Raw genomic sequence first — 12,645 nt, forward strand, 5'->3', positions numbered from 1 at the left:
CTAGTGGAATGGATAGGTCTGGATTCTGATTAACAGCATGCTTTTAGGAAATTTCCTCTCGCCTCATCAGCCTCTGATTTTGTTTCTTGCTCACAGGTGGGATAAGAGACCCCTTGCATGCTTTTCTGCAAGTGTGTGTTCCTCAGTGGGTTTCATGAGTTGAAAAAAGGGTAAGGCCTGTATGAACACAGGAGGACCAGTTCTCAATCTGAGCAAGGAAAATATTCAGAAATAGATCTATTGATAAAAAAAAATATATATAGGACTATAGGACACAGGTGTGCTTTTATATGTCTTCCTTCCTATAAATTTTGACAGGTAGCAATAAGATATTTTATAAGAGTTATTGATAAAGTATGATAAAAGGTAGAATATGTTTTAGATGACTGAAATGAGCTGAGAAGATGCTGTTTATAGCAGATGATACTGGGAAAAAGCTTTTCTGGGGCAGGGGCTGAACTTAGCATGATTCTTTATAGACTGTCATGTGGGGTCCTCTAGTCATCAATTTTTTATCTGACATACTTCAGCATATGGTGTTTTGGGGGAAAGTTGTAATGTAAGTTCTAGTTCATGCTTTATGTGTGCGCTATCCTAGATCATATTTATGTTTATTGAATTAAAAGTCAAATATTATTAGTGAAATCACTCGTGGGTTTATCAGAACATGAACTGGATGAATGTCTTTCATCGTGTTCTGTCCTGAGCCAGTAAATAATCAGTGTACAGAACAGCAGGCCAAAAGCAGCCCATAATGTCTCGACCCCTCTAAGAGCCCTATAGCCAGTCCCTCCAGGGGGCCCATTTGCTTTGGCAACAGCTCACTGGGTGTTGCTAACCTTGTGCAGAGGAGATGCCACAAGGCTCCCAGGGCTAGTTGGAAGCTGGTATTAAAATAGCACTTGACAGAGGACAGAGCAGCTGGGCATGGCTATATGTATGTGTGTGTGTCAGACAAGTAACATCAGAATAGTGAATCCCTCAAAACCTGTATTTAACATAGACTTTTACAATCTGACCTTCACTAACAGGCCAGTGATGATGCATGCAGTCAACTCCAGAATTATTGGCACCCTTCAAGAAAATGAATAAAAATAAAAGCATTACAAACAATGGTAACATATTGCTGCAAGATAATGACTAGGGGTGTTAACTTCAGGCTTCCAGACATTACAAAATGATTTCAATTCTTAAGGCAACAATTTAAGATTTGACACTACTACTATATCTGATACAGTACGATTCAATTTAGTAGCCTCCAATCGATATGTGGCATTCAGAATCTGGAGTACTGTTAATAATTGAATCATCGATCCAAATCGCCAGATTGTCACACCTCTAATAATGACCCCAATCATACTGTGAATCCAACAGAGTTTATGGGAAAAAATGCATTGCAATGGCTATCTTAATCTTTCAATTTGAATCCTATTAAACACCTGTAATCTGACTTGAAAACCTCAGTCTGCATGCACAAACCTTAGAACATGCACAAACCTTAGTGGCCCAAAAGCCCTACAAATGCTTCAGCCTTGTTAGACTTTACAAGAACATGCTCAGTACTGTCATTCTGTTCATGTGAGGCTTCACCACCTATTAACTGTGGAGGTCCCACAAATTTTCCAAAACCTATTTAAGAACACATTTTATATTAAAAGTAAGTATTGTGGGAAAATAAAACTATATAGCGTCCTCATATGCCCAAGCTCAAAATATTACTTAGGGTATATATAAATTCTTATATCTATATTACATTCATTAATTTTCGTGAAGGGTGCTGATATTTCTGGAGTTGAGTGTAATTAGGTAACTTCAGTGTAGCATGCAGCAGTGAACTGATCATTAACCAGAATATCATCAGTTCAAATCCCAGAACTTCCAAAAACCCAATGTTGAGTAACACATTTAACCCTCAATTGCGCAGCTACATGCACGCTTTCAAATCTGCCTTCTTCGTTAGGTCACTTTAGGTTAAATCATCTCCCAAATGACCAAATATGTATGGTTCAGGGAATCTTAACCAAAAATACTGTTCATTGTTGTGTGACTGTGCAGAGTTGCCTTGTTTTCTTCCATACGGGGCATAGAGTTCTTAAGCAATAAAGGCTGACTTACTTTTTAAAACAGCCTACAGCATGATGAGATGTTGCAGACATGGCAAGCAGGGTTGCCTGGCCTCTGACTGGATTACTGAAAGATTGAATTCACCTCTCATTAATCTCAAATTCATATGGCTCTCATTAAATCTTACAACGTGTAAGCCCTGTTTAGAACACATGGCTACATTCCACTGGTTTGCAGAAGCGGAGGTCCCTGAAACAACAGTATAACATTTCTTGATTTTTTTGTGTTAAGTTCCCTCAGACGTACCCAGTCACCATTCACACATTTGGAACCTTATACAGTTTTACAGTGTTTTTTTTTTTTTTTTTTTTTTTTTCCCTATGACAGTCAGCAGAACATAATTCATTAATATGAGTGCTGGGATCTGTGTTGTATTAAGTTGTTGGCTGCCACTTGTTGTTTGTGTTGGGTCTTACAACAGGGTGCCCCTTGACCTTAAGAGGTCAAGTCCTATTGGCCTCCAGGTTGTACAGCTGCCAGTCTTATGGACAGTAACGTCATCAAACCGATTATAGATATGGCATTGCAGAACAAATCTGCACTGTGTGATTAACCATCGCTTGTGGCTTTTCAACCAGCCATAAACTAGCCAACATAAAATTGGAAATCTAGTCTTGTAAACTAAATACATATCTTATACTGAGTAGCTGGATTGGTATTGCATCAGATTTGGCATCTTGTCTGTACTAATGGGCTGATTGATGTTGTGTGTGTGTGTGTGTGATTTTAAATAACATTGGTTATTTTGCATCAGCCAATACAGCAAGCTCTGATATTGATATTATATTGAAAATGGAAAAAAGTGGGATCAGTGCATCCCTACTTAATACACAGTAAAAGAGATATTTGTGTCCTCATATTGTAGTTACACTTCACTGCTCATATTATTCGCGCTGGCAGTCCTTTTAAGCTACTGACAACTTTCATCAGTCATTCCATTATGTAATCACATCAACCTTGCTAGGAGGAAAGTGCTTGTATTCTTCAAAAACACACAGCACGGCAAAACTTCCTTTCGTTCAACAAAAGATAACTGATCTCTTTAAAAAGTAGTGCTGATCACGGACATTGTTTAGAGCTAGTAGATAATATTAAGAGTAGTAGTTAATAATAGCAGTCTTGGTTTGCCTGCAGTCTCCCGGCATTTGACCTAAGGGCTTTTTGAGGCAGCTGAAACATTGATGCTATTTTGTGATTGTTCATGGGAGGTAGAACTTAAAACAGAAGACAGACGACATGGGAAACTCCACACAGCATTTCAAGTGCATTTTCTGCCATTGCCTTTGACGTATTTTGCCCTAATTTTAGCCATTAAAATAGGTTTTTACAGAGTAGCTTCAAAGTCTAAATTTGGAATTAGTTCTCAATTAACTGATGTAATGATTGACTTTACTAGAAATGTTATTAAGTTTGTGAGAAACTCAATACAATTATTGCAGTTTTCTTAGGATTATGCTGAATCATCCACTAATAGTACCTACTATTAATACCAGCTAAAGATTTTGTGTTTAAATGTTTCGTTTGGCTTGATAAGCCTGTACCATTCTGTCAGTAAACCTTTGTTAATTTTACACATTTGGCCAGAAAAGCTGCTCCTGAATTACTGGTGTACTACTAGAGCCAAATCTCTTTAAACTGAACAGGGCTCCACTTCTGGCGAGCCACTGCTGGCTTGTGTTCGGGTTCAATTGTAAGCTAAAAATGAAGTTTTGCAGCAAGTTACTAACATGTTGCCATGTTGTTTTTATTAAACCACGTTCAACATATAAATATGCCGAACAAAACCATCTACTAATCTTATTGTTTCCTGTGTAGGAGATACCAAACAACTCCCGTGATGATGTATGATCACAACAGTTAACGAGGTCATATATGTGTTTTATTAAAGAGATAAAACATGATGTGGTGTGCTTTTATGAAATAATCAGTGCCGGGATCTTGTGATGTGAAGTGTAGTTACACTGTTGATTATTTTCCTATAACAGCAATTCCCAAATTGTTTTATTCCTCTTATACTACAGCATTTTGCCAGTAATTACATATTAAAAATTAATTAAAGAACAACACATTCTGTTTGTAGTTACACTGAATGTTATGGAAGGTCATTATAGCCGCTATTAAAAGCTCTATCACTCCTTCTCTCTCCCCCTTTCTTTTTTCTCTCTCTTGAAGTTAATACAAAGTAAAGTGGAGCACCTGACATACAGGTCCCTGTAAATTGGCTCTTACTGTAGAAACAATAGAATTAGAACAAGAGCATTTATATGTTGTTGTTCCTCTTTCAGCTGCTCCTGTTACGGGTTGACACAGTGGATCTTTGGTCCACATTTTTGATTTGGCAAAGGTTTTATGCCAGATACCCTTCCTGACGCAACCCTCCCCAATTTTATCCGGGCTTGGGACTGGCAGTGAGAGCGCATTGTTGCACATAACCCCAGTGGCTGGGCTTGGTTCCCTGGCTGGGAATCAAACCTGAGCCACTGCGGTGAGAGCGCTGTGGCCTAACCACTAATCCTCCAGGCACCCCAGCAAGCGCATTTATATAAATGTGATAAATATTGCAGCTGGAACTACTGTCCTCGCCGTGCTGTTATAGAAAATTCTGACCAATCAGATTTGAGAATTTAAATCTGTTGTATAAGTATTTAATCTGTTGTATAAGTATTTACTGCATAACCATAATTTTACAAGACAATGACTTTTACTTTTATACCTTCATTTTGAGGCTATGAAAGTGCTATGCCAAACGATCAACTCATTTTCTTTTTATTTCATTTGGGTTAGAAGATACAATCCATTTCTGCAAAGAGTTATGTTTTGCACTGCTTTTTGGGTGCAGAGTTTTCAGGTTGTTGTTAACCTACCTCCCCTCTCTACCCTCTCTATACACTATGTGATCTGGTCATAATCTGCTGTTACTGTAAATAAAATAACACAGCTTAATACCATGGTAGATTAATCAACAATGCACTGATTGGGGAAGAAGACGTAGTTACAGAGAATTATGAAGACGTGAAGGAGAATGGTAGCACCAAATGGTTAACCACAGGAAATCCAGCAGACCTGCTCCTAACCGCCGACATAACATTTTGGGATTATCACCCCATACCACATCTCCTTGGTACCATTTAGAATTCACATTTTAAGAGTTGAACATTGATGCTGGGATCACATTGCCCCAAATGGTTTAAAAGCACAGTTCCTGACCTGTGCTGTAAGATGTAATGATGTCATATGGCCTTGTGTTTTCTTTGAACAGATTCATTAGTTGATATTTACCACTGAACCACCCCATCACAGCAGTGTACTTTAGCTTAATTACAGTGAAACTGCATATCTTTGTACTAGTCTCATATTTATATCAGTTTTTATGTGAGTACATATCTGAAATATTTGAACTAAGTGTTCTGTTTTATAATCCAACTCTAACGACTGCCCGATTCTTTTTCTAGTCTTGTTTTATTGCTTACATGGTTTTAGCATCCCATGGCCTTTTTAGGTCGGTATACAACTAAGCCTTCACAGCCATTCTGGGCAACAGATCCATCTTGAGAGATCATATGTTTTGTGTTTGTTCATTCATAGAAGACATTATAACAATTAAAAAAAAATCCAGGTGGGTAATTTCTATTTTATATCATAAAGCAGTATATTATATTTTATTACTTTTATTATATTACTTAGGTGGCTACTGTTAAGCTATACTTATACTCTGCTTATACTTCAAGCTACAAGCAATTCTGTGATATTTCAGGCTACAGAAATAGGATAGAATTGATTTATATGATTGGTAAGTACCGATACTGGATATTGGATCAGTGCCATCTCTATTTGCAGTCTCATCTAGATGTAAAAAAATGGAGAAATTATGTTTTCTTAAGATTAATCATGATTTACTATTAAGAGTACATTAATGAGGAGTTTTAACATATCAAAATTTTGGGGCGGTTCCAAGAAAAAGAAGGCAAATCAAGTCACTTTTTCCTGCTTAGTTCTATATTTACCTGCTCTGATGGAAGGAAATTGTATAATTAATCCATTAAAAGAGATGCACACATGAAAAACAATGTTTCACCCAGCCACACCGCCTTGTTTCAAGACAGTGATCATGAGACCCGTATTATTATTTTTTTCTAACCTAACATTGTCAGCAACTTGTTTTTAGAGTTCACTGGGGGAGATTCTTGTTTCATTTTAGTTCCTTCTTAATCTTGTTTCAGTTTTGATTTTGATCCATGACACAAAAGTTTTTTTGCCTCCCCAATGAAAGCTTTCTTAGTATCTACCAAAACAATTAATATGGTTAAAACTATACTTTGTTGTTTTTTGAAGATTTTGCAATATATTTTCTATCACCGCCGACTTCATTAGGAATATCTGTATAGCCAAGTACAGGAATCTGAGGCTACATTGGGCACAGGCTCACTTACACTGGACAGTTGAAGATTGGAAAAAGACCACGTGATGTTTGTCCAGTCTTCAACTGTGCAGTTTAATTGACCTTGTGCTCACTCTAGCTTCAGATTCCTGTTCTGGATCATTGGATAATTGCATGAATGAGCAGGGGTACAGCTGTTTCTATTAAAGTGGCCAGGGAGTGTATGTATGTGTGTTAAGCTTCTGGTCGAACGGTTTGTAATTCAGTATGAGTTTAAATGCTACATTTATAACACTGGAATTGTCTGAGTATGCTGGACATTTCTTTCCATTTCAGTGTCATAACCTGTTTCTCAAATACTAGAATTCATACAGTTTTTAGACTCTGGGTTTTTAAACATTTATAATATCTGAATGACTCATTATCATCCCTGTGCTCTCTGTTGGACTGAGTGTGTTAGTTTATATACTTGCTAACTCTTAATTAGCCTAGTATTTAGCAAGCTATTATACAGACGCTGATTGGGCTACAAAGATGTTCTCTTCTCTGTTGACCCTTCTTTTTGATGCAGTATCTATCTACACTGTACCAAGCAATGTATTTGTGTAATGTTATAAGCATTATTCATGAAATAAGATTAGTAAATGTTCTGTGTCCTATTCAATATGTGGTCTCTCAGACAAAGGAGAACATGTTTGTTGTTTTCTTTTTACATGGTTACATGCATTTCCTTACGCTTAGGTAGCTGTGCATCCGTTTGTCTTGCCAGAGAATGCAAGCACAATAGCACAGCTGGGGGAAATGAGGCCAGCGGTCTACATCTGTTAAAGACACAACCCTGTTCGGTGACCTGTTGGCAGTATCATCCGTGGAATGGGAAAAGAGTAACTGCACAGTGCAAACTGTTCCCCATATTTCTTCTTTTACTATGTCAGGCTTCATGCAGTGTTATTGGCTGTTTATAGTTATTTTAATAATTTTACAAGACAAGATTTACCTCCAGTGAGCCAAGGATGTCTTCTCATATTGACTCATGTACATGAAATGTAGGAAACATAGGCACTTAATGTACATTTCTGTGTTATGGCTTGTTTCAGTGTGAGTTCACAACAAATGATTATTTTTTATAATCATTGATAGAAGTTATTTTTCAAATAATTTGTTCAGAGTACAACTTCTAAGAAATCACATGCATTGGGTTTCTTAAGAGCACACTGCCACAATTTCTGTATTCTGCTCTGTTGATACAGTCATTAATATAGGTTGATGCTGGCCTTAAATATAAGCCAAATCAGTATTTGATCAGATCTGAAATATTTTCCAAACTGAATCAGTGATGTATTTTATGACATCAATGCAGCATACATCATGCACTTGAACACAGGGCACAACTTTTTGTAATGCACATCACCCACATGACAACAGAAAAGAAGAAGCGTTGCCGTGGTTACTCTGTCAGAATCAGTTCAGGATAGGGAATCAGCTTCTACTCAGAGCTCTGATCTCAGTATTGTATCAAAAAAAGGGGAAATGGGATCAGGGATCACTAATTTATGTTTTAAAAACTCCCATTAGACAGATATGCTGTTGTTGAAATTCATACAGACAGTATTTCAATTGATAACTACTCTATAAAGTTTTTGTATTGACTAATAGAAATTATAATACATGGCCTGGCTTATGCTCAGTCAGTAAACAAGTCCTATAAGTACTTCTTATAAAATAATGGGATCAAATGGCAAGTCAGAATGAAGTCATGTTGCATGGATTTATTTTGCTAATTAGATTTAGAAAATAAATTCTACTTGAGGTTTTTGCACATGTGTCTAATGAAAACAGTCCTCTCAGAGGGTGCTTATGACTCACTTTGCCATTAGATCTGCTAGTTGGGGTTTTGGACAAAAGTTCCCCACCACTCAGACAACCACATGCAATCCTCCCAATCGGCCATCTGCTTAGCATTTCAGCAGTGCCTTGGAAACCAAGCAGAAATCAGAAGACTGCAAATCTAACACTTTGCAGTCCAAGGACGATATGATAGGGCAAGCTTTCTAGCACATTCTGACAGCTTCATCCCACAGAAAAGCATAGTGCTTCATTAGCAATGAATTTTTTTTGTTCCACTGGAGATTTAGTCTTTTTTTTTTTTTTAAGCATTTATTTTCAATGTAAACTGTATTAAACCCTGGAATTTTGACCCCTGTCTATCAGAGGCTTCCCAACATGTTTACAGTGATGCTATTAACTGTTCCCAGAGGACAGCAGAAACTAATGAATTTTGGGAAAATGCTTAAAATTCAGGCCTCTATCAAGCATGGAATATGGTACCATTCAAAGATAATGGAAACCATTTTGTCAGCATTATTGTGTGGTGATTGGGTATGTGTAGTGTTGAACTAATGCCTGTGGAGTTAAAAACCATCAAATGAAACTCTGTAGGAGACCATTCAACTCTGCAGAAGTTAATTTATCGCCAGTGATTTTACTGTGTGTCTAATGAGTAGACTTGGATGCGCTGCTCTGCTCAGAATCAGGACGCCAAAACCTTCAGTTCAAAACCCTTCAAAAAACTTCAGTCATAGATCTTTAAAAGCAGCTTATCGACATTGTATATCCTGTTGCACTGTTGGTACAGCATTGAACCACAAACAAACAGCTGTGGCGCTTGTGATATATTGTTTACATCATGGCCATTACTGTGGTCACAATCGCACTCTTACGTGTACTTCCTGTGTAATCCCTATGGCCGTTGCTGCCCTTTCTTTTTAAACCATGACAGGGATGTTAAAGAATTTCAGTTCACCTAAGGGTTACAAGTGGAATCCTTTTTGGAAGCTAAGAACCCTTTACGAATGCTTGAACAACACTTTTATCAAAGAATGCTTTTTTTCTTTTATTTATTTATTTATTTATTTATTTAAAAAAAACTTTGAGCTCTTCAATGGGCCAAATTCATCAACTTCATCTTGGAATTTTGGAGCAGCTGAAGTGAGCCATATTTACAGAAAGACAGCACAGAAATTCAAATGCTTGCTAATGGAAAGTTTGTCTAACTTATAACAATGTGTTCTGCCAATATATGCAGTGAATGCCTAAAGAGAATGGTTTCCACCTATTTACATACAGTGCTGACAACACTTATCCCTATGCTAGAATTGGGAAGAATAATTGGAAATCAAATTTCTTTGCTTTTCCCCCCCAATTTTTTCACATCTGTGGAGAGTGCTATGGTTTGTCCTCAGTAGAGACAGGTCATATTTCTCCCTATTAGTTCAACTTGAGTGGAATATGTTCAAAGCCATCCGACGTTATTCCGTGTGTGTGAATATGAAAAGGGCACTGCTCTTGTAACCGTCTACGCATGCATGCTAGGTGATATACTGGATTTATTGTGAGCATAGACTCCCTGCAGACAGTTTGGACAGACGTTGGCCTGTGGCCGGCAATGATGGGCCTGGCCCGTTTGGACAGAGCTCCTCAGAGATGGTTTCTGCTCAGAAGACAGGAAACAGCTTGCAAAAGATCCCAGCAGTCAAGGAAGGATGGGAAGGGGGCTGGGGTGGAGAGCAGGGAATTTCCTCATAAAGGGCTTGTGTAATTCCCAAAAATGTCCACCATTCTTAACAAGCTTTTGGAAAGCATAAAACTTCAAACGTAACTTTTCTCAGTCATGATTTGCCCTTTAAGTTATTGTTAGCTATTGTGTTTTAGAGCTCTCTGCTTGAAAGACTGCTGGTCTGTAGATCTTAGTAGGGGTTTGTCTCCATTCCAAAAATCCAACTATTAAAAGGCACTGCTGTTAGCAATTTCAGGGCAAGGAGCAAAAAGCCTACCCATGCTGGTTATGGTGAATGTGACACAGACAGATGTAACTTTAACAGCCGTGACATGGACATACGTAACAGCCTGACAATTCACGATAACTAAATTGGAGTGCAGATTCCAAATTTTCTGAGCAGCTCAGGCATCAGTCTTAATCAAACAAAAATAACCGATCAGAGAACAATAATGTATTAGACATGGTTACCTAATTATGTATAGGACAAGGTTGCCTTTGCTATTTGATTTGTTCTTTGGTGTAACATGAATTATCACTTAATGAAAATAAGCTATAATAATGTATAATAATAATGAAAATAATGGCTACTGATTTGGATTTGGTCAAAATACAATGCTACAATGATATTTACAAAAGCATAAACTAGATGTGGGCCCAGTGGGTAGCATCGCTGCCTCAGCTCGAGGGTCCCTGTTTTGATCCTGAGCTCAGGTTACTGTCTGTGAAGAGTTTCAACCTGTGCTGTCCTCCATATGGGTTTCCTCCAGGTTCTCTGGTTTCCTCCTAATGTCCCAAAACATGTAGGTTGGTGAATTGGCTTAGCTCAATTGCCTCTAGGTGTTAATGATAATGTGTGTGTGTGTGTGTGTGCATGGTGCTCTGCTATGGAATGGCATCCCATCCAGGGTGAATTCTCTCACCTTGCACCCAGTGTTCCTGGGATATGCTCCAGAATCACCACGAGTCTGGCCAGGATGTAACCATCGCTGAAGATGAATAAATGTTCTAGATGTCACGGCAAAGGAGTAATCGACACACATTTGGTTTGGGTTGGTGATTATGGTGGTGCAGCTAGGCTTCTAGGTTGTAGTTAGAACTATTAAAATAATTTAAAATGGCTTGTATTAATTTGATCATATTTATTTTTTCTTACTGGCTCATTGAAATACCTATTAAATACAGGTGTAATGTGATGCCACTATGTGTCTCCGTATGTAGCAATTAGACTGTATAATGAGTCACCTTACTGTTGCAACAGTACTGATGTCCCACTGTCAAGACAAAACCAGGACTAGAGCACATTATTATTATTATTATTATTATTATTATTATTATTAGTAGTAGTAGTAGTAGTAGTAGTAGTAGTAGTAGTAGTAGTAGTAGTAGTAGTAGTAGTAGTAGTAGTGGTATTAGCAGTCATAGGGGGCACGGTGGCTTACTGGTTAGCACATTTGCCTCACACCTCTGGGTTTGGGGGTTTGACTCCTGCCTCTGCCCTGTGTGCATGGAGCTTGTATGTTCTCCCTGTGCTTCATAGGTTTCCTCCCCTAGTCCAAAGTCATGCATTATAGGCTGACTGGCATCTCTAAATTGTCTGTAGTGTGTGAATGGGTGTATGTGTGTGTGATTGTGCCCTGCAATGGGTTGGCATCCTGTCCAGGGTGTCCCCCATCTTGTGCCCTGAGTCCCCTGGGACAGGCTTCAGGCTCCCTGTAACCCTGTGTAGGATAAGCGGTACAGGAAATGGATGGATCTTAGCAGAAATAGCTGAACCTGTGCTATTGCTATTATTATTATTATTATTAGAACTCATGGCACATTTTATCTGGCACCTCCCCACTATCTTGTACAGTATCTAAGTGCCTTGTTTACAAGTTTGTTTACACTTTTTCTTCCTCCCCGCCCTATAGATTTCCATTACATTTTTTTTTACACTCTGCACAGTGATGTCTGACTGTATTTATGGTGATCTGTGATCTGTGACACCCCTGTACAGACTCATTTCAGCGACACTTCTCTTATACTGTAGCTGTGACGTTTGCCAAACCCCAGTGTGCAGCGCTACAGTGCGGGGTGTGCGGTGCGTATTGCTTTAAAGTTGTGGAAAAGATTTGAAGGGAAGGTGCGGGGGAGGAGGCGGCAGTGCGCCAATAAGGGTGAACGGAGAGAAGAGCTGCTCTCTCGACACACTGGCACATGAAGATGAGAAGGAAAGACGCGGCGCTCCTCAGCCTCATGAACACGCGCTTAGCGTTAACAGTGCGCTGATCTGCTCGTGACCTTCACTCCTCGATGGAAGCACAGGGAAGACTCGGGATCCACTTGCCACAAGCCGAAATCGATCGCTCAGAGTAATGGGGAATAGTGCACCCAAACCGCTTACAGGTAAGAGACGGACACGCACGAGCGTGACCCTGACCCACGCATTATAGAAACATGAACAGGCGAGCGCGTGCCTGCAGGAGCGCGCCCTAATTTCCATGCGTGTGCTTTTGCGTTGGGAGCTGTGCGTGTGCATGTGTGCGTGTGTGTATGTGTATGTGTGTGTGTGAGTGTGTGAGAAGAGGAAACTGCGTGGGAAGAG

General features: G+C 38.9%; 1 protein-coding gene across 4 annotated transcripts in view; it reads left to right on the forward strand.

Annotated features, from left to right (window-relative positions):
• The window catches only part of neurl1b (neuralized E3 ubiquitin protein ligase 1B), a 35,258-nt gene that overhangs the window by 6,808 nt on the left and 15,805 nt on the right, over positions 1-12,645 (forward strand). The window contains exon 1 of one of the 4 annotated variants that reach the window (XM_026940725.3): positions 12,031-12,446. The exons of 2 other annotated variants lie outside the window; for them this stretch is intronic. In XM_026940725.3, coding sequence (XP_026796526.2) covers positions 12,416-12,446 — 31 coding nt within the window. In that variant the 5' untranslated portion in view covers positions 12,031-12,415. Of the gene's footprint in view, positions 1-12,030; positions 12,447-12,645 lie in introns of those variants that run through there. One more of the 4 variants, XM_026940724.3, reaches the window with a different exon arrangement.

This window comes from Pangasianodon hypophthalmus, chromosome 7 (genome assembly GCF_027358585.1).
Source record: "Pangasianodon hypophthalmus isolate fPanHyp1 chromosome 7, fPanHyp1.pri, whole genome shotgun sequence".
Lineage (NCBI taxonomy): Eukaryota > Metazoa > Chordata > Actinopteri > Siluriformes > Pangasiidae > Pangasianodon > Pangasianodon hypophthalmus.